This window comes from Sander lucioperca, chromosome 4, assembly GCF_008315115.2.
Source record: "Sander lucioperca isolate FBNREF2018 chromosome 4, SLUC_FBN_1.2, whole genome shotgun sequence".
NCBI classification, from domain to species: domain Eukaryota; kingdom Metazoa; phylum Chordata; class Actinopteri; order Perciformes; family Percidae; genus Sander; species Sander lucioperca.
In genome coordinates this window covers 11893201-11916007 of record NC_050176.1, presented here as the reverse complement: position 1 = coordinate 11916007, position 22807 = coordinate 11893201, and the positions used below count along the sequence as shown (strand labels likewise).

At 39.7% G+C, this 22807-nt stretch overlaps 1 protein-coding gene across 1 annotated transcript in view; it reads left to right on the top strand.

Annotated features, from left to right (window-relative positions):
• gcgrb (glucagon receptor b) overlaps positions 1 to 19922 on the top strand; it is a 53738-nt gene extending 33816 nt beyond the window's left edge. The window contains exons 2-14 of the mRNA XM_031289200.2: positions 1078 to 1225; positions 1395 to 1491; positions 1601 to 1708; positions 2854 to 2942; positions 3199 to 3305; positions 3967 to 4123; positions 5897 to 6056; positions 7055 to 7115; positions 8846 to 8915; positions 11502 to 11590; positions 11695 to 11839; positions 17940 to 17981; positions 18337 to 19922. Of these exons, the coding sequence (XP_031145060.1) occupies positions 1169 to 1225; positions 1395 to 1491; positions 1601 to 1708; positions 2854 to 2942; positions 3199 to 3305; positions 3967 to 4123; positions 5897 to 6056; positions 7055 to 7115; positions 8846 to 8915; positions 11502 to 11590; positions 11695 to 11839; positions 17940 to 17981; positions 18337 to 18759 (1605 nt within the window). The 5' untranslated portion in view covers positions 1078 to 1168 and the 3' untranslated portion in view covers positions 18760 to 19922. The remainder of the gene's footprint in view (positions 1 to 1077; positions 1226 to 1394; positions 1492 to 1600; positions 1709 to 2853; positions 2943 to 3198; positions 3306 to 3966; positions 4124 to 5896; positions 6057 to 7054; positions 7116 to 8845; positions 8916 to 11501; positions 11591 to 11694; positions 11840 to 17939; positions 17982 to 18336) is intronic.
• The last annotated feature ends 2885 nt before the right edge of the window (positions 19923 to 22807 follow it).

Sequence of the window (22807 nt, the reverse complement as noted above, 5' to 3'; positions counted from 1 at the left end):
ACTGCAGCTTACTGTATTATTGTGTTTAGTCCGAATGTGTGCTGTGATACCATGACAGGCTTCTGATGTTTGACTTAGATCTCTGTTAAGGTACAGCAAGTCAATACCATGGTCAGAAACACATTCACACACATTGCTTGATGCAAATGCATCATCATGATCATCAGCAGCAGCAGCAGAATCACAGAGACTGGAACAGAGTGGAATTTGAAACGTTTTAGCCAAAAATGGTTCCATTGTCCAGGTGTTTTTTGCAGAAACGTTTCAGATTTCGTTTTGTTCTCCAACTTCGTGGATGAAAACGGTCAATTGGTGCCTCACAAAATGCACCATCAAAACCAGCACACACACACACACACACACACACACACACACACACACACACACACACACAATTCTAGCTATTTCATAGACTTGAATGTTGTGGATTTCATTCAACAGGTATTCCAAATAATAATGTGTTCTAGACGTGAGGCTAAGCACAGACAAACGCACACATACTGTACAAATATCTGTAACTGAGAGGACATATCTCTTCTCCAGGAAGACACTATCTTCGCCTCTGACCCACTTCCCCTTGCTGTCCTATCCCATTATCCAATCATCTGTTGCGCTCCCATGATTGATGCTTTTGTGCTGCAATTTCACAGTAAATGTTTAGAGAAATTTGCTATATGTGAAGTATACAGTTAGCTTGTATAAATGACAGTGTTGTTTTTTCATTGCTGTGAGGCATCCCATGAGCTTTTCTGTAGGATCTTGTGTTACAGTAATTAAACCAACTGGATGAGCTCACAAATACTGTAAGATCTTTGTTCATTATTGGCTGGCATTGTGGAGGTACATGGTTTTCATCTTAAAGCTGTGATGTGTGTGTAAGCACATGTGTGTTGTGAGTGTAAAGAAAAAGAGAAGCTCGTTATATTACTGATTGTTGCTTGTTTTGTCTGTTCATTGTTTCTTTATAGCTTCATTTTTTCACTCCATCGCTCTTTCAGTTGCAGTTGAAACAACCCCCAACACACACAGACACACACTTTGTTCCCACTAACAAGCTCCTTCATATTGTGTGTGTAGGTCACACAGTGAGATAGGGTCGAGACCGCCTCATGTGTCAGACCTCAGTGTTTTGGTCCCCACTGACCTCCATCCTCCCAGCATCAGTGGGATGTCCCAGGTGTGTCTCCTCTTGGCCTTGCTTATGCTCTGCAGCTCTGCAACAAAGGTACGACTCACGGCCTCGCTCTCTTTTTCACACACACACACACACACACACACACACACACACACACACACACACACACACACGCACATGTTTTTGATCTACATGATGGGGCTGCGATGGTGTAGCTGAAACGTGACATGAAGCTTCAGAAAGTTTTGTCCTTCTTCAGGTCTCCTGTACTAACTCCCTGGAGCTTGTGAAGGAGCAGTGGAGCAGCTACAGAAACCAGTGCCTGGACTACCTCAACGCCACGCCCCCCGCCACAGGTGAGCCCCTCTCCTCCCAGGAGGAGGAAAGAGAGATGCATGCAGGAGAATGAAGCCTGAACTACTATAAGCCAAAAGCCGAATTTCAAAGATCTGATCTCTATTGTAGGGCTGGTGTGTAACAGGGCCTTTGACCTGTACGCCTGCTGGCCTGATGGACTCCCAGGAACCACTGTCAATGTCTCCTGCCCATGGTTCCTGCCATGGTACCATAAAGGTGTGTGTTATGATAAGATGAGATAAACTGTATTTATCCCAGGGAAAACTTATTGTGCAGCAGTCACAGTACAAAGTGGGAAAGACTGCAAATATATGGAGTGCAAATGAACAAAATCTAAACAATAAAGATTATCAGTAAGGTGCAAAAAACAGATATACACAATGTCGGAAATGTAAACGGTAAGTATAGATATAACTTCCCAGAGCTGTGTGCAGAAACTATCCCTTTATTTCAAATTAGAGCTCCTTTCCAACACACCTTCATGAGAAGTACAGTACTGGATATTAGAGTTTTTCTAAACTGCTACTGTAGGTAGGCCTCGTCCCACCTTTGAGTTGAAGCACTGACGTCAGTTCGTTTGAGAAATGCAACTCCCATCCAGGGACATGATGTGAGAGTAAAACTTCAGAGAAAGAGTTTTTTTGAAGATTGCTTCATTAAAGTCATTGTGGCGTAAATGGAAAATGCTTTGTAGTGGCAATGCAGCTCTTAATACTTTATATGTCCTTGCCATTCAGTGGGATGAAAGAAACCATCTGTTGGATGAATGCTGTACTGAATAGTGTGTACCATGGTTTCAGTGAGTGGATGATGCATTTATTGTGTGGGAAGGCCACATATTAGTCAGTCATTAGTCAGCTATCACTCTACATGTAATATCAATTTCAGAGTGGTATCAAAACTTCACACTGTATCAGGGAGCAGCACACCTGTACTGTGGAGCTTTCTGAGACTTTCCTGGGGCAAAAACTATACAGAAAAAGGTGGGGATACTTCCATTTTGTAGGCAGCAAACTAACATAAACAAGCACACCTAACAAAACAGTGCAAGGGTACATTCAGCCTTGGCAAAGCGTAGTAAAATGTTTATTTAAACTGAAACGTTGCTGCACCCTGTTGTGTTTGCAAGCGCACTGCCTTTTTAACACCTCTGACAAACTCCACCAAACGAGAGAAAACGTACCTTTAAAGCCCGTTGCTCACCGTTTCAACCTGGAAACTGTAGCAAAATGGAATATGATTACTCACTGTATTGTTGTGTGTAGATTGAGATTTGTGTATATATGGTATCTGGACAGTTGGAGCCATGCCACATGCCATCCTAATATACAATCTCATAATCTGTGCCTCTGCGTGAACAGTTCAGCAGGGTGTGGTCTACAGAGTCTGCAGTGAAGATGGTCAGTGGGCGCCAAAGAATACCAGCGAATGTGAGGAGGACCCTGGTGAGGTGTGTGTATACATTACAGTGTGTTTGTGTGTGTGGGGGGGTCAGGCCTGACTTGTGAGATAACAGTTCCCATGTTTGAAAGCTGCTTGGAGGGGTGACTCAGCGTGTGAAAATCCTCCTATCTGTTCAATACTGTTTAGGAACTTTTTTGTGCCATGTTTAATCTGCACTGAGTGTGTGGGTGGATGGGCGGGTAGATGTGTATGAAGGCAATGCATGGAAGTAACTGACTCAGTCCCTCATGTTGGTTCTGCAGCACCAGTATGGCCGCATCCTCAGTCAGTTACGGATCATGTATACAGTGGGCTACTCGCTCTCCCTTGGAGCTCTGCTACTGGCCCTGGGAATCCTCATCACCTTCAGGTACAACATGTACAAGGAGTAAACGGTGGGGGGTGGAGGAAGAGGAATGAAAGAAAAAGAAGGAAGAAAAAGGAAGGAAGGAAGGAAGGAAGAAAGGAATTATCCATAAAGCGGTGAAGAACAAGAAGAAACAGGAAAGAGAACTGAGGAAAGCAAGAAGAAAGGAGGAAAGGAGAATGAATAGGATGACAGTGGGAAAGAATAACAGAATCAAAAAAATAGTGATGAATGAAATGAGGAAAAGATAATAAAAGTAAGGAAAGAAGAAAGGAGGAAGAAATGATAGAAGAATGAAAATAAATGAAGGGAGAAGAATGATGAAAAATAGGGAAACTAGGGAAAGGAGGAGGGCAGGAAGAGAGAAATAAAGAAAGGAAGAAGATAAGAAGGAAGGGGGCCAAAACGAGAATTAAGAACAGACAGGAAGATAAAAAGAAGCTATGCATGAAAGGTGGAAAAAAGTGGGGAAAAGGAAGAAAAACAAAAAGCAAAAGGAAGGAAGGAGACAATCAAGTAAGGAACACATTTTAAAGAAAAAAAGAAAGCAAGACAAAAAAAATTCAAAGATTGGAAACATTTTTTAGTCATGTTCCTGCATGCAAAGTGGTGAATAGAACATATACAAGTCAAAAGCCATCACACACTGTCACCTCTGCACCAGGAAGCTCCACTGTATGAGGAACAACATCCACATGAACCTGTTTTCCTCCTTCATCCTGAGAGCCGTGTCCATCCTGGTCAAAGACGCCCTGCTGACCCTCACACTGGACCCCAGGAGCAGCAGTGACACCCGGACACAAGCCTGGGTCAACATACCGGTCAGAGCAAACACACCACAATCACTGCAAACATTTTTTTTTTAATTTTCATTACATGTTAAAATAATAAAGTATCAAAGTGACTCCTTGTATAAGAGGAAACAGAAACTCCAATACCTCAACTCCCACTTCCTTCCTTTCCACTGCAGTAAAACATCACACTACATCATGCACTGTTGCTTGAACATAAATTGTAAATGCAGAAAAGTGCATATGAAAATAACAATAATGAGACACAGGGTTGCGACACATTTAAAGACTGTACTCCATATTTCTTGAATATCTGTATTTTTCTATGGCAAACGTTAACTGCTGTGAAGGATTGTGAACAAAGAAAGAAATATATGTGGATGCCAGAATCAAAAAGTTCATGTGAAGGACAGCTGTCCTTGTTCTCTGAACTGCTGAGCATTGTATTGTGCTGCAGCCTAACGCAGAGTCAATTCAACTGAGCTGAAAGCAGAATACTTGTGACTCCTTTGGAGATCTGGTTTAAAGGAGAATTCCGGTCGATTTCAACACGTAGCTTTGTTGTTTGTAAATTTGGAGTGTTGTCAATAGCGAGAAAAATGAAAACAATCTGTGTTGCCTACACCGTGTTATCCTGCTAGCGTTAGCATCCAGGAGAATGAAACCCGGCAAACGCTTTATGTTTTTTGCAAACGGCAGTTTTCTTTATTGGTGATACGGCTCATACTGTATATATATATACAATATATCTTACTTTTTCGCCCGCAGGATTGCACCCAAATGAAATTATAGGTGTAATACAATTCCAGTTTTCACCAGTAATATTATAAGTTAACTGTGATTAAATATGAAATTAATACACTGTTAATGCTTACGCATTGACTCGAGCAGCAATTTTCTCCCACACCAATTCTCTCTCTGTTGCAGAGCAGCCGCTGTCTTGCTTTTTTAACGAAATACATGTTCAAACTCGTTGTTTGTGCGCATGAGTATTTCCGCCGACCAGTTTGTTTGTGGTTGTTACCATGGTGAATCGTAGTATCATGGCTCCATTCATGCTGCCTTTTTATTGTGGTGGTGCACGCGCGTGAACATACTCGGAGTTGATTGAACCAACTCAAATCAGCTGTTCTGGAACCGAAAACTCAGAGTTTCCATCTCAGGGTAAATAAACTCAGACATCAGGGTTAGACTCTGAGTTTGTTAAACCTCCTTCCTGAAACGGACCCCTGAAACACTCGTCTTGCCGTCTCAACACCGGTGTTACACCGAAATCTGTGACCCATCGAGATCGGTGTCCCCCTACCTCAACCTGAACCAAACCCCTGTCCCTAACCTTAACCACAGAAGGGGGCGCTACGCTTTTAACAGGAGGGACACAGATCACGACGGGTCACAGATTTCGGTGCAACACCGGAACTAAACAGAGCTGAATTATTACAACTTTTATGCATTTCTCTCACATCTACTGCAGTCAGATTTACTGTATTCACTCGGAAGGAATCACTTCACATGGGTAGGCGCTTGCAATGACATTTCGAACATGTTAAGAGGCTAAAAGCATGTTTAGAGTTTGCCCGGTTTCAGCCTCCTGGATGCTAACGTTAGCAGGAGGATAACACGGTGTAGGCAACACAGATTGTTTTTCTCAGTACTGACAGCACTCCAAATTTATAAACAACAGAGCTACGTGTTGAAATCGATCCTTTAAGGTGAGATTTTCGACTTTTGGATTAGAAAAAAAGTGTCACCTTGGCTTATTGTTTGTATCCCCACCACCCTCGTCATATTTATGTGTCTCAGGCTGTTATGTGGTGCCGTGGTGCCATGGTGATGATGCAGTACAGCGTGATGGCCAATAACTATTGGCTGTTGGTGGAGGGCATCTACCTGCACAGCCTGCTAGTCATCACCGTCTTCAGTGAGAGGAAGTACTTCTACATTTACCTGGCCATTGGCTGGGGTAAGAACCACAAATCTCACACAGTGACTGACAATCACATTGTAATGATGTTCCACTTATTACAGAATCTGTATTTGTGTGCTTTTCTGTCAGACAAATATTGGTCAATTTAGTGAGAAGAGTAGAGTAGTGAGAACAGGATTCTGACCCAAAATCAATCATTAGTAGCAAACATACTCTGTCAAGCAGTTCAGATATGGTTAACAGGTATGTACATACATGCAGATTAATGATAAAATACAGAGCAGCTGTTTGGACAGGCGATTGTAGAGACAGGAAAAGTGGGAGATGGCGAAGGTATCATTTATTTGTAACTTGCACAATTCCAAAATGTATAAATCCTTAAGGGCACATAATAAAAAAAACAATCATGAGCCCAGAGCCACTTTGGTTTATCATTTCAGACCTGCTTTCTTGAAAACGTCTGTCTCTAAATAAAGAATGACTTTATTATGCTCATATTAAGTTTTCAGCTTGTTATTCTGATGTAGCAATTTAATTATATAGTTATCTTGAGATTTTAAACATTGTTTTCCTCATGCTTCACTGAGCGGAGATAACAAATCATGGTCTTGCCACAACTATTAACTGGATTGTACATTGGATGTTAGTGAGTCATTGTAGCCCGACAGGACAGTTCATGTCCGCAGAAGAGACCAGGTTCATGAACGGATTAGATTCTGCTTTGCACGCAGCAAGCATTTTCATATCAAGTCGTCATCGTGTTAGAGGAGAATAGATATTTTGTCTTGAGATAATGAGATTTTAAAGTCATCATCATAAATAATGCTAAATAAAACAAAAAAAATCATGTCAACATGATCACTTGGTTAAAGCATATATATAGTGCAAATAATTAATGTAATTAAGTGTTGGAGTGACTGATGTACCAGGAGCACAGCATCTGTGATGTCATCGCTAATCTGGTAAAATGACAACTTTATGTCCTAAAACGTTTGACTCTGTTCACTTTCTTGTTTTACTTTTGTCATTCTCAGGTGCACCACTCATATTTGTGTTGCCATGGATCACAGTGAAATATCTGTATGAGAACGAGGAGTAAGTTGCTTTTTATGAGGTCTCATCAAATGAAAGGCAATTTAGATGTAACAGCTTTATCTGTGCATTCATAACATAGTGTATGCAGGGCTCCAGACTAACTTTTTGCCTTGGTCGCACTGGTGTGCCTAACTTTTTTTATTTAGGTGCACCAGCACAAAATTTAGGTGCACCCAAATTTTTCCTCGCGTCGCCATTAACGCCACAATTTCAAGGTCACCTTTTTATCACGCTCCATATACATTCATATATATATTATGTCAATTATTTTAAACAAGAATAAGGAGTTGGTAAAAAAATTTTTATTTGAAGCACAATTATACTGTACGCAAAGTCTTATAGCGGGTCCCCCCTTGCTGTCAAATACCGTCAGATGGCCAACACCTGTAATCTGGCCTTCTTCCCCTTTGGCCTTGGCTAAACCAGCTTGCCACACTCCCTAGCATCAAAATTCTCCAAACTGGGCCCCTCCACACTGATTCTTATCAGATCTTCCACTAGTCCAGGACTAAAAATCATATCTCTGTATTTTGCAGCTGAATGGCGATACACAATATATATCTCTATCTCATATATATATATATATATATATATATATATATATATATATATATATATATATATTTCTTTTTTTTTTTTTTTTTTTTTACAAAGTGGGCTAAATGTTCAGTTTTAAGTCAAAGCCACTTTTCACAAGCTCTTTTATTAAAACAGATGTGATTAAAATAAAATGCAAAGACAGGGTTTCCTGCCCAGTTTGAAAATATACAGCTGCAGCACATGTAAATTATCTGAAATAAATAGCCTGGGAAATATTTAAAAAAATATATCTCTGAGAAAGCTCCTTCACTTGTTTTCAACAACAATAACAGACCCGGATAGCCCAGTAGCTCATATAGGGAGAGAGGGGGAGTGCGATGGACTGAAGCGTATGCTACTCACAGAGTAATGCGCTTTGGCGGGTCAGTGGCGTTACATACGTCTTGTGTATGAAATGTCTGTATCGTCCCTGGCTGCGCTGCATTTTTATGAACTATGATAATGTGGCCATGGGTCACATCTCTCGCCCAGGTCCAGCAGGCTCCGTCTCACACGCTATTACTCAACGAACTGAAGTTAGTTCCATTCAATAACTTCTAATGTGTTTTTCGCCGTGGCGGCCGCAATAACAGAGAGTTACCAGCGGAAACACTGGTACCAATACAGGTTTCCCTCTCATACTTAACAATATATAGCTGTGTTAATAACAATTACAACTGTAGACAAATGTCAGCAGTTTGGACCGGCGGCGCCGTGTCTGTCTGCGTGTCGCAGGTGGGCAGTGTGTGAGTGACTTGGGGCGGGGATGCGCGGAGGAGAGATCCAAACACAGGCACTGCTTTACAGTAGAAATGGGTCACGTAACGCAACATTAAACCATATCGATATAAACGACATCACTTCGTTAGTGGAGAGGCAGCGGATGCGAGGACGTTAGATGCACCGGTGCGACCTAGGAAAAATCTTAGTCGCACCCTTACAAATTTTGGTCGCACTCTAGAGCCCTGGTATGACTGTGTGATGATTCTTTGGATACATTTAAAAGATCAAAATCAAAAGTATAACAGCAATGAGTTAGAATGTAAAATGTGTGTGTGTGTGTGTGTGTGTGTGTGTGTGTGTGTGTGTGTGTGTGTGTGTGTGTGTGTGTGTGTGTGTGTGTGTGTGTGTGTCTGTGTGTTTGTGTGTAGGTGCTGGGAGAGGAATATTAACATGGGATATTGGTGGATCATCCGTTCTCCTATACTGTTTGCTTATCTGGTAAGGCTGTCTGTGTCTGTCTGTTTGTCTCTTACTCGCATATTATCTGTCTGGCAGTCTACAATTGAACAATTTAATGAAGGAAATTCAAGTCCAGACTGTGCTGGCATGTGATCGAGCTACAGATGCACATAACACACACACACACACACACACACACACGCTCACGCACACACACACACACACACACACACACACACACACACACACACACACACACACACACACACACAGCAGCAGCTGACATTCCCCAACTGTGTCTTTGCAGATGTTGCTGTGAATAGAGATACCGAAAGATACCAAATGCTTGTGTTTGGGTGCATGTGTGAAAGTATGTAGAAAATATTGATTCACCTTAAAATTACACCTAATTTCCAAGTTTTAATTTTTTATACATCTGCAACATTAGTATTTCTCCCCACTGAGTACTTTAGATGATGTCGACAGAAAGCCACTCTGTGTAGTCAAGTGTAGCATCTAACTATGATTTTATGCAGTAAAAGAAAATAATCAAATCAGCCAGATGTTCAGTCAAGTGTTTTGTCTAATTTTAGATCTCCAGGGGAAGACGGAGTGTGACGTGACTCTTTCAGGCTCTTACTGCAGTGTAGTATACACTGATACAGCAAAACATTACTCATAGTTTTAGTCCACCACACTATTAACCCTTGTGTATCCCTGTAAAAAAAAAGATGCTCTGATGTCCTTAGACAAAAGTGTCTGTGTCAAAAAAACTGCCATATAATAATATATTATTATTTTCCACTTTCACTAAGTTAAATATTTAACCAATGCCATATGTAAACATTTTCAGAATTTTAACCCTTTAAATGCCAGTTGGTTTATATAATGCCACTTTTGTTTTTGTTTTTTATGAAAAAAACAACAATATGTAATTATTTTCTGTACAAATGCTATGGGGAAATTTTATTTTTTCACAGTCTGGGATATGTCATTGGCAACAACATTGATTTTGATGCATAACATCAAACACTGCAATGCTCCATAATACAGCAGCAATAACCTGAGTGGAAATCAGGAAAATAGCACATAGTTGCCCCATAGGGCAAACATAAAAAATGGCTCAATCTGGGGGAAATAGTAAAAACTAAAACTTTGAAGCCAGGGTTGTAGATGGAAAGCCTGAATAGAATGCATGATGAGGTTTTTTTGTCCCTAAGGGTCTAACTGTCTACTGGCTATGCAGTCATTATCGACTTATTATAAAAGCTGAGGTTGAACTTCCAAAATTCAGAAAAATACTCACACCTTTGTCAAAATGTAGACAAGATTATTAACACAGCCAAAATGATCGAAAAGTTAAAAAGCCAAAATTGTCCATAGTGATTAAAGTCACTGATTCATGTACAAATAAATCTGAAAAAAGGGGCTATGAGTATGCACTCTTTTTTGTGAAACATTTATTTCAATACAGATTTTTTTGTTTAGTATGTTTACTATTTAAGTCAATAATGTGCTTGAAGTTCCTGTTCTTTTGCACATGTTTTTCTTGTTCTACTAACAGTTAGAAGCCTGAGGAGATAAAACTACAAAGATTAAAGTATGAAAATAAACTTGTAACAGCTTCATTATAGTGAAAATAGTGAGAAAATTTCACACCCTAAATTGTATGTCAACTACTGTTTCTATAAAATCTAAAATCTAAAAAAAACACACACACACACACACACACACACACACACACACACACACACACACACACACACACACACACACACACGCACACAGAAATAAGTTGTGGAATTCCTTGTGTGTGTTTCCTGCCTCTTGTTCCCATAGATACAAACAACTTTATGGATGGAAACACTTATGATCACAAGTGCACAGTAACACTAACAGTAGTAACCTTTGTGACCTCATGCAAAAGCGTACATGTGTGCGTGATAAAATCTTCGGTGTTCTAAAAACACACACACATACACACACACACACACACACACACACACACACACAATCACACACACAAAGACACAAAGACACACTGAATTATTCAGAAACCCGTACATTTTCCTAGACTGTTTAATTTGCACAGTTTGTTCCCTGTGGAAAAATTCTCTTTATCTTAATCTCTGAAATAGTTGCTGTCCAGTTGTATAACTTTATATGTCATCCTCCAGCAATCCCAAACACAACCCTGCAGTTCAACTATTGTCCACACACACATATTCACACCTAAATAAACTGCATTTGTGTGCACTCAAACACACACACACACACACACATTCACACAAACACATCTGTCAAGACAACATACACACGTTACCAAATTTGGTAACTAATATTCGTTAATAACCTCAGTGTTGTAATAATGAATGTTCTCTGTCATTGGAGAGGGTCTGCACTAGATCACTCTGTGTCTGTGTGTGGTTGTGTGTGTGTGTGTGTGTGTGTGTGTGTGTGTGTGTGTGTGTGTGTGTGTGTGTGTGTGTGTGTTCAAATCCCACAGGGCACAGAAAGGCATTTTCGGGAGTTTCTGTCTTACACATTATGTCATCCAAAAATCTACAGAACATATTTTGCACATTTTTTTAGATCATTTAACTCCCCCTCTCTTTTACATTTTAGATTAACTTCTTCATATTCATACGAATTATCAAAATCCTGATGTCTAAACTCAGAGCACATCAGATGAGATACACTGACTACAAGTTCAGGTGAGACTTTACTGGTATCTGGAATCTTACCTGATAAAGGTCGTAACTAAAATGAGCAGTGGATAACCTTTTTTCTTTCTTGTAATATTCCTCCTCTGGTTCAGATTAGCAAAATCCACTCTGACTCTCATTCCTCTGCTCGGGATTCACGCCATCCTCTTCACCTTCGTCATTGACGAGTCTGTCCCTAAAGGCTCCATGCTGCGCCTCATTCGCCTCTTCTGTGACCTGTTGTTCAACTCTTTCCAGGTAAGAGCTCAACTTAACATTCAACTTACTGTATTTACACGTACATCCTCAAACATTCGATCATTAGTATGTTTCTCCGTGTATTTTTCTCTTTATGCCTCTATCTTTTCTTTTCTGAGGCATACATGAACAATTGTAAGCCTTTTGTTGTTTCTTTAAAAGCTATTTTGACTCTAATGAGTATTTCTTTTGATTAATCTGTAACAAATATTTTACATTAAAGGAAACCTCTCCTTATTTAGTGTTAAAATGTACTTATCCATTTCATATTCTTCTTTTGTAAAAGGTTTTACATTGAGAATGAGTAATACATGGACCTGGAGTAAACCAATGTACAAATGGATGAACAGTAGCCTATTCATATTTAAAGGTGTCCTGTGGAGTTTTCCTTGTAAACCATCCAGTATCACTCACCAAAATGCACTTTGTGTGTCCTGGAGGTCTAACACATATGTCCCTCCTCATAAAACATCTGCAAAGCCAATTGTTTTGAAAAATATGAAACTTCAATTGTTTCCATCCATGTTTACTTGCTTCCAGTCTTTTCCTTCCCTGCTTTTGTTGGCGCATTGTTGCCTTCTTTGGCGTGTTACCGCCACCTGAAGATCAGTTGTGACCTAAACTAGCAATGCATTTATCTTACAAAGTACTACTAAGCATTGCTTGTGTAGCCTGCCTTTGTGCCAAAGAACTCATACAGGTATAAAGGACCCATACTGATGCATTGGGTGACAAATAACAAAACTTCATAGTGGGGAATATGGTACAGCTCTTTCACATGTTTTTAATTACCTGCTTTTTCGACAAAAATGGAGTCCTATGACACAAAGGTTGTAAGTTATATTTATATATGTTGATAATATTAACAAATGAAAACATATTTAGAGCTGTGTCCTTTAAAGCTCTGATATTTTGTTAGTTTATACTCGTATTTTGGGTTTCTTCTAGAACATGTTTACATGCTTTAATGTTCAAAAAACATTATTTTTCTCATACTGTCTGTATGCCTGTATACAGTACCTATCTACGGTGGCCCTGAAGTGCAAATCACAACAGCAATAAGAAAAAACGCGACGGCAAATATGAAAACACGACAGCGAATATGAAAACACGACAGCAAATAGGAAAACACGACGGCAAATAGGAAAACACGACGGCAAATATGAAAACACGACAGCAAATATGAAAACACGACAGCAAATAGGAAAACACGACAACAAATATGAAAACACGACAGCAAATAGGAAAACACGACGGCAAATATGAAAACACGACAGCAAATAGGAAAACACGACGGCAAATATGAAAACACGACAGCAAATAGGAAAACACGACAGCAAATATGAAAACACGATAGCAAATATGAAAACACAACAGCAAATATGAAAACACAACAGCAAATATGAAAACACAACAGCAAATATGAAAACACGACAGCAAATAGGAAAACACTTCAATAAATCACAAAACACAACGGCATTAACTTCTACCGGAAAAGGTAGGGCCTATCTAGCAGTGGACGGACCCTCCTGATTGGACAGACGCACTGTCTGTCTTTCGTGCTCCCAAATCACCCACAATCCTATGCGCGCGGCTTTGCCGGCTCGTTAAAAAAACAACAACAATGGCGGACCTAAGTGGGAGTTGGAGCGGCATCGCTGATGGCACAATTAACATTTAAATGTAAGTATATTTAGTGTTTGCCGTACATTTGTTATCACCGTTAATGTGTTACATCAATGTCAAGTGTTACGCATTAATGCTGGTACAAATTGCTATTATAATTAGGTAGATACACCCAAGCTAACGTTAAGCTAACTGAACCTATCATTTAACATTAGGCTGTTAGCTAGCTAGCTGTGTTGCTGTCTTTTATGCCATTTGTGTTCGTAAGGTTTAATGTCCGGTGGCATTTTCATCTCTTTCTGTAAGCCGTTACTGTATATGTGTAATGTTAGCAGAAATTTAGAAATTGGTTTGTTTATCAGTTGTAGCTGCAGGATTGGAGGTAAAGCTGCACCTTGTTAACTTCACTAGCAACGTTAAATGAAAGCTAAAATGTATGAGTAGTTTCCCATGTAACAAGTATAACATTCCGTTATAGCATTTATAATGGTAAAGATCTTTTTCTTGTGTTTGCTGTCTTTTAACAGGGACTAAGGAACAAATGGAGGCTGCACTACAACGCTGAAGTTGGCATCCGATTCGCAGCTACCGATTCGGCAGTTAAGGGGAAATTTAAGGGGAACTTAAAACTGTCCGATTCAGCAGGGAAGTGACTGATCCTCCGTTTTTTGAACCTCTTACTGTATTGAATGAGTGTTAGTCATTAAGGTAAATTATTAATTATGTCTAAAACACACTTTTAGATTTGTGAAAGCTTTATTGTCTTTATGAGAACACAATAAAGGGAGATTTCACCGTTTTTCTAAACTTGTCAAATCAGGACTAAATTATCCCAGAGAGTCTAAGGAGTCTTAAAAACACAGTTTGAGATTTGTGAAAGCTTTATTCTATTTGTGAAAATGCAATAAAGGGAGATTTTACTGTATTTTTCACATATAGACTACATTGGACCAGGTCCAGATCCAAAACCACAATACTTAAGACTTGTCAAATCAGGACTAAATTATCCCAGAGAGGCTAAATAAACTGTTTTATTTTATTGCCACAGCATGGCCTTTACTAATTGACATTCAACGTACAAGTCCACGTCTCTCCATGTCATTTCTTATATCCATGAGCAGGTCTTCCTTCTCACTTCAAAAGAAAAGTAGAAAAAGTTATTTTTACCTTTTGGAAATCAATCCAAATATCGTCATAGATTTGCCAGTGGTTTAATTTACTCTTCAAATCCTTCTCCTTCAACATAAGTGTTGTTTTCTCACCTTTCCTCAGAAAAAGAGGCAGGACTGAGTATTTATTAAGATTTTTTTAATTCATACTTCATAGGCCATTGTCTCAGGTGAGGAGCAACCCCACTTCTGGGGAACGCTGGGTCCCGATCTTCTTTGATGATGAAACCCAGCTGGACAGGATTGTGAAATACCTGTCAAACTTCCTCGACAGCTGTGACACACTCTCTGATAAAGTGTGCACCATGGTGTCTTCTGACAGGATCAAATACATCCTAAATGTGTTGCTGTCAGAGATAGGTCCACAGCAGTTCCACATTATATTCATGAAGACATTTTTTTCTATGACTTAAAGTGGCTATATGTAACTTTCAGTTTGTGTTAATTCTAGCGGCCACTTTGGACAAAAGTGGTAGTATTTTCACCACACCTGCTGTCGTAAAGGTCTTTTCTTTACGGTGCTGTATTGCCCACTGTAGATTACCAAGTTTGCGTTACCGTGTTTACACAAGTACAGGGGAAGACCTGCTCATGGATATAATAAATGACATGGAGAGAGTGAGTTAATTCTTGTCCAGTTTTGACAAGTTTAGGTATTGTGGTTTTGGATGTGGACTTGGTCCAATGTGGTCTACATATGCAAAAAACAGTAAAATCTCCCTTTATGGCATTTTCACAAATAGAATAAAGCTTTCACAAATCCCAAACTGTGTTTTTAAGACTCCTTAGCCTCTCTGGGATAATGTAGTCCAGATTTGACAAGTCTAGGTGGATCTAGATCTAGTCTAATGTGGTTTATATGTGAAAAAAAACTTTTCTCATAAAGACAATAAAGCTTTCACAAATCTAAAAGTGTGTTTTAGACATAATTATAAATTTACCTTAATGACTAACACTCATTCAATACAGTAAGAGGTTAAAAAAACTGTTTTAAGTTCCCCTTAACTGCCAAATCAGAAGCTGCGAATCGGATGCCAACTTCAGCGTCGTGGCTGCACTAGCGTCACGAGAAGGGAGAGATGAGGAGGAGAGGGAAAGCAAAAGACAAGCAGGGAGACAGAGGCCAAAAAGAGATGTTGAATAGATTATTTGCTATATTAGAGATTGCCATTCAAAAAATAAATGCATTAAATTAACTAGTTTGTCTGTGTCTTTTAAGTTTTTGGGTGTGTATATAATATAAACTGTTTTTCAATGTTTATTTTTCCATCAAATTATGACCTGGACACAGGAAACTTCTAACTGAGTAATTATATTCAGATGCTACCTGTTTTAATAACTAGTTAGGTATACAAGCTCTAAAAAGACATTAATGAAACATATATCTTTATTATAACATTTATTCAAACATTACTATATACTGTACACAAGTATATTCAACATGAAGCGGCGATCAGACTCAGCTCCCGATGATGGTGTTGCTTCCGGACTGCAGACAGAAGGAGAAAGATTAGGTTAGTCCAGTAGTTATCCAACCTGTCCTGGTAAGATTAGGTTAGTCCAGTAGTTATCCAACCTGTCCTGGTAAGATTAGATATATTTAAGCATACTGAAACATGAAGGTACTTCATGTAACTGTGTAGTGGTGTAGTTTCTTCATCATGGTCTTAACTGACAACTGTTGACCATTTAACACACTTACACCTACCTTTACTGTGTTAGTGGGGGTTTATCAATGGAGGTATTATGACTTTTCATATGTTGGTTGTAGCCTTGTAGCTTGTGTGTTTACAGTACTATTTACCCTTTCTCACTTGCAGTTTAATGCATATCATACTGCCTGTGGTAGCTCATTAGCTGGTAGCGTTTACCTTGTAGTTGCTGATCATATTTTGCACTGCATTTGTCTGAAAGCTAGAAGCTACTGGACAATGAGCTAATGTTTCATACATGCAGTAAACTACAAGCTAATGTAAACGGTTAGCTACTGCAATTCTCCTTACCGGTAAGTGTTATGACTACTGTACAAACATGAACTCCCACGAGTTTTTAATTTATTGACATGGGATAAATAAGACAAAACGACTATTGCTTACATTAAAGCCTATCGGTGTCGGTAACGTTACCTACCTTTGCACGTTGCGAGCAAAGTTCCTGACAGAATATTCTCCTCCTGCAAGCAGACTGACGCCGATTCACCAACAGCACAGTTCATAGTTCCACATCCATTTCGTCCAGTGTTTTGAAATGAGAAACGGCTAGTCCGTCTGTTAAAAGCATAGACAGTGAGGCACTTTTATTTTTTCACCTCTCCTTCCTGTCAAAAGACAGACAGTGCGTCTGTCCAATCAGGAGGGTCCGTCCTCTACTAGATAGGCCCTACCTTTTCCGGTAGAAGTTAATGCCGTTGTGTTTTGTGATTTGTTGAAGTGTTTTCATATTTGCCGTTGTGTTTTCATATTTGCCGTCGTGTTTTCCTATTTGCTGTCGTGTTTTCATATTTGCTGTCGTGTTTTCCTATTTGCTGTCGTGTTTTCCTATTTGCTGTCGTGTTTTCATATTTGTCATTGTGTTTTCCTATTTGCCGTCGTGTTTTCATATTTGCCGTCGTGTTTTCATATTTGCCGTCGTGTTTTCCTATTTGCTGTCGTGTTTTCCTATTTGCTGTCGTGTTTTCTTATTTGCCGTTTTGTTTTCATATTTGCTGTCGTGTTTTCCTATTTGCCATTGTGTTTTCCTATTTGCCGTCGTGTTTTCATATTTGCCGTCATGTTTTCATATTTGCCGTCGTGTTTTCATATTTGCTGTCGTGTTTTCCTATTTGCTGTCGTGTTTTCTTATTTGCCGTTTTGTTTTCATATTTGCCGTTGCCGTTTTATGATTTGTTGTTGCGTTTCTCTAATTGCTGTGGTGATTTGCACTTCAGGGCCACCGTACCTATCTCTTCAAGCCCTTCTACAAAAAATGCCCAGTCTGCTCTGATTGGTCAACGTTTCCAGGTCTTCCACATCTGCATTCTCTGCATTTTTGCACCGTCACTGCAGATGGGGAATGCACTGCACGTGATCATTTTGTATAGTTATACGCTATATAGGAGTTGTGACATAACAACATACGGAAGTCCTGACGGCTTGTTTAAAGGCACCGTTTCTAAACAAGGGCTGTGTGAATATCTCTGTGGATGTGAGTTTTGATAATTTCCCAGTATTTATATAACACCTTGACCTGCTTTATAATGAATTTTTATTTTTTATTTTCCGGTATCTGACGTGACTGAAATTTTTAAAATCCACTTTCTTTTTCAGGGCTTGCTGGTTGCCATCCTGTACTGCTTCGTCAACAAAGAGGTGAGACAGATGTGCTTTCATTTCAAGCACCACCTTAATTTAATATCTGCCTTTGCTGCAGTTCCTTCCTTTCCTTTTGTAGAGACAATAAATAAGACATTTTTCAATCAGTATTCCTTTTGCCAGCCTTTATCGGACCTTTTATATTGTGTAAAGCTCCATCTTTGTTCAAGTTCTACTCTATATTTTTGTTTACAAAGTGGGACAGACACAACATCATCCATCTGTCCATATATCCATAGTCTTTGGCAAGAGAGCAAGTCCATCTAATGAAGTGCTCAGCGTCTTATTTAATCTTCATCACAAATCTTCATGTGTCTGTCCTCTATCTGCTCTCTCTCTCTCTGCCCCTCAGGTGCAGTCAGAGATGCTAAAAAAGTGGAAGAGGTGGAAGCTAGGTAAGGACATCGATGAGGAGTACCGTCACACCCACAGCCACACTCCGCACATCAAGAGCGGCAGCATTGCCACTGGCAATCTGCCCTATCTCCATGACAACAATACCAGTGATCCCAGCGGTGACTCGCCTCGCCTCAACGAGGCTGACAGAGACCCCTCGTGCTCCGCCGTACTGGAGGACAACCGCCGACTAGTCGTCTCCTACAGCAACGGGACAAGGAAAGGCGGGCCCGCCAGGAGTAGACACACCCTGCAGTTCTCTTTCCTGCCACACCGAGGCACTGGTAGTAATGTGACCACTACCACAGAGGACGCGTGTCTGGAGGAGAAGGTGCAGTGCCGCACATCCCCTCTGGACGGAGAGGAGACTAATGTATGAAGACAACCTGCTCTGAGGCATCTTCATGAAAACTCTTACTGTTTGTGCTTATTGATGTTTCGGATTAGTGTTTATCATGTGCCAACAAAACAGCCTGAGTGGGAAGAAAACGAGCAAGTAACCCACACAGATCATGACGTTTTAACCTGCCCAGCTGCAGATTAATATTGATTGGTTTTGGGACGTTAAGCGAAAAAAGCACTTATTGACATCAGACATTAGGAATGATAAAATAAATTAAAAAGAAACGTGTGTGTGTGTGTGTGTGTGTGTGTGTGTGTGTGTGTGTGTGTGTGTGTGTGTATACGTACGTGTACATGGAGGACTGCCATTTCGCCACCGACCCTGCTCACATCTTTCCATCTGTACTGCTACTGCCGTTGTGAGCTGCACTTGTGTTGTTTGTAAGTTTGCAGCAATGGACGCTCATTTGTGGTACTCTCCTACTAAAACAAAAATCAAAAGTGTTTTTTTTTTTTTTATGAAACTGAATGTGGACTTCAGTAAGCATGACTCGAGCTGTCTTGTCTCTCATATCAAGATGAAAGAAGAACTGAGAGATTCACTGGACATCACTGACTCTCATCACGCAGTGCTTGCAATGTTGAGGCAGAGGATGGACTATAATGTTCAAGTTATTTTGGTTTTAAATGACCAATGCCAAATGAGGAAATACTAAGAAGCCATGATAGGATTTACAGTAAATCAGTTGGATTGACCAGGCATCAAATCTACCTTTTCATGCACATTCCGTCCTCCCTTTTTATCTATAATAACTCCGTCCTTCACCTTTTGAAACAGATTTTCCTGACTGAATGTATATGAACAATGGAGAAATATGGGGTGGAACAATATTTAAGTGTATATACCTGCATTTAGGAGAGTTAATTAGCATTCTTCATTTGTCTTCATGCAGAAAATTCATCGTTTATTGGATGAAAAGCAATTTGGCTAATGTGATGTGATTTTTAGTGTTGTACATAAACCGAAGTACCTCCAGAGCATGATCATCATACTGCTCCAATCATTGTCCATACAGCCTCACATTATTTCATAACATTATACAGTAGAATATGGCAAACACAGAACATTAAGTGATTTTCTACACAATAGAAAAAGTCATTTTATGTGCCAGAAAGGTTTTTCATTTCATAATGAATGAATATTTTTTTCTGAAACAAGCACCACGTTTACAAGAGAGTAGTCTATATTCACGACGTTCCACTTCCGGGATTGCTCCAGTGGCGGTGGAAATTCTGCCGGATGCATGTCTTTTCGCTGATGTCCGTTTCCTTCCTCTTTTTTTGTGTTGGAATTTTAAACTCTGGTGGATTTATGAGGACTATGGTTAACTGCTCCTCAGATCTCTTCATGGTAAATTGAGACACCTAGCTAGACTACCTGTCCAATCTGAATTTTCTCTCCACGCCTAAAACAACTTTTGAACGCACACACGTTCCACCAAAACTTCCTTCCCGAGGCTATTTTGCAGCTGCTCCTTGAGGAGCTTAGCGCCACCCATGACGATTGTGATTGGTTTAAAGAAATGCCAATAAACCAGAGCACGTTTGTCTTCCATCCCGGAATGCTGTGTGGACTAGCCAGACCCTCCTCCGCAACACTGTGGAGGAAGTAAACACCTGATATTTATTTCTTATTATACAGTGTATTTAGTTATTTTCTTCTGCAGATCAGATCAGGGCTCATATTTCATGACTCAGAAAGCTAAATGTGCCACACAGAACCACTTTTACAATTTTGGATTAAGAAATGGTTAAATTAAAGGATTGGAGTTTTTAAACCTTTAAATTTAGTTCAGAAATGGCCTGGGTTTAATTTTTGATATTTTCCAAATATGATCACTTTCAGTCACCCGAGAGCCAATAAGGATTTTCAGAAAGGGATAGCTGATGAACTTTTTGATCAAGGATGGTAAACAAATATATTGTTTGAAATGTAACAGAGACAACTGCACTGTAAATATTTATAAAAGTGAATGCCGGTATTATAAAGACAAAGACATGTGGGTGGAGGGGTGTGTTGTCCTGTGTTTTTCCTTGCAGTACAGCTGAGAATGAGAATATGTTGAAAAAAGACAGAAAACATGATTGTACCTGCCTTTTATTTAGATGTTGCAATTGTAAGAGGGGGCCCAAGGCAAACAATGTCATGACAGGACGCAAAAAAAGTTTTATATTAAAGCCAAATTGTTGTGTCTCATTTGTTTCTGTGGATCCGATTAAACTGAATTATGTCAGCAATCAAGTGTCAGTGTATTGTGTGAATTCAATATGAGAGAGAGACATGTCGTTCCTCCGCAGTGAGTCTACTGTCTGCTGATTGTGAGCTGACACGAGCTGGCACTTTTGACAAATTTGTGAGTAACGTAAGTAGAGTAACAATGCATACCTAACTGATATTTTGTGGCAGCTGTCATAGCAGAAATGTTTCTGAGTAGAAAAACACGTTTCAACATTGGCTTTAATTCGGTAGACATTAATAACTAAAATCATCTCCGTGTGCACATGTGCATGCATATCATAGTGCAGTTATTCCACATCATGGTTGACTGCAAAGCCAATCAGTGGACTTACTATCAATCAACACATGTTTCCATTGGAGATGACTGCAACATGAAATTATAGTGACTCCTCTGTGTCTTGTTGCGCAGTGGGTAATATGTTGTCAGTGGATGAATTATGTATTGGTTACGCACACATGTCCAATAATGTGTGTGCATGTGTGTTCATGTGTGTGATTGATCTAGAAATCTCTCTGAAAACACCCCTCTCCCCATCCTTGTATTTACATATAACAGAGAACATAAACCACTGGAGGCAGCTCTCTGCGTGGCAGGATAAACCCTGCAGAGAATATTGTTAAGCACGGCTCCCAATGTCTCTCAGGGGAATTGCCTGACTTTCACAGTATGTAGAGACTACAGAATGAGATTGGAATGCAACGGAGACATAATGTAAGGGTATATGTTCGTTTTTTTTTGTTTTTTTTTTAAAGGGGAAAACTGGTAAAGTATAACAACAAACATTTACTTTTACACTGATTTAATTCTGGTATAAAAAACGCTGACACCAACCTTTTTGACTTCATAGGAGTCAAAAGGCTAATGTAAATAGTTTGCAAATGCATCATAACCAATCATATCATTTATTGATCCCCAGGGAGGAAATCCAGTTGTTGCAGCAACCCAGATTAAAGTGCCGATTACAAGTACAGATACATAGACAAAAGGTAAGAAATAAGAATAACAAAAAAAGAATAGAAGTGATGATGAAAAAAATGAAAAAAACTGTACAAAAGCAATTAGATCCAATAATCCCCAGTGTGGGATTAATAAAGTCTATTTTATCTTATCTTAAAATCACAAGGGGGGGGGGGGGATTTTAGGGATAACAGTATAATCAGTGTGCATGGCATAATACTGTATCATTTTCATTTTGTCATTAAACAAAGCATGTGAAGGGCGTGGCCGGATTATGAGACAATGGGACCCTGGACATGGCAGGGCAGGTACCGTACCACTGTCCTACTACCACCAGAAGCACAATTCGGTCGTTGTCTATCACCACCCTTTAGAGGCCCCTTAGACAGAGCTTCTGCTGTTGTTTTGCACTTGCTTTTTGGATTTTTCCACAAAGTCGAAGGGCCCATATTGCAGAGAGTGCTCAGCCAATCGAATAAACTCACTTAAAATGTATCATGATGGTTTATGTCTTGTGACATCTTCAAAGTGAATGTTAAGGCTATTCCTTCATTTTTACAATAGGACTTTCGGGACTCTGTTATTGCCATGAATGACTAAGGAGGAAGAAGGAACTTGGAAAAATCCAGGAGCACAAAAACACTCACAGGACAGAACTCTTCACAAAACACAGACGACAAATGACGACAAACCAACAACAGACAGAGAAAGCACACAGACTGAATACACATGTAAACGAGGGTGAAACAAGGTACAGCGGAACAGGTGAAAGACATCAGGGCGGGGCAATCTCAAAGGCGTGAAAACACAAGACAGGAAGTAAAACAA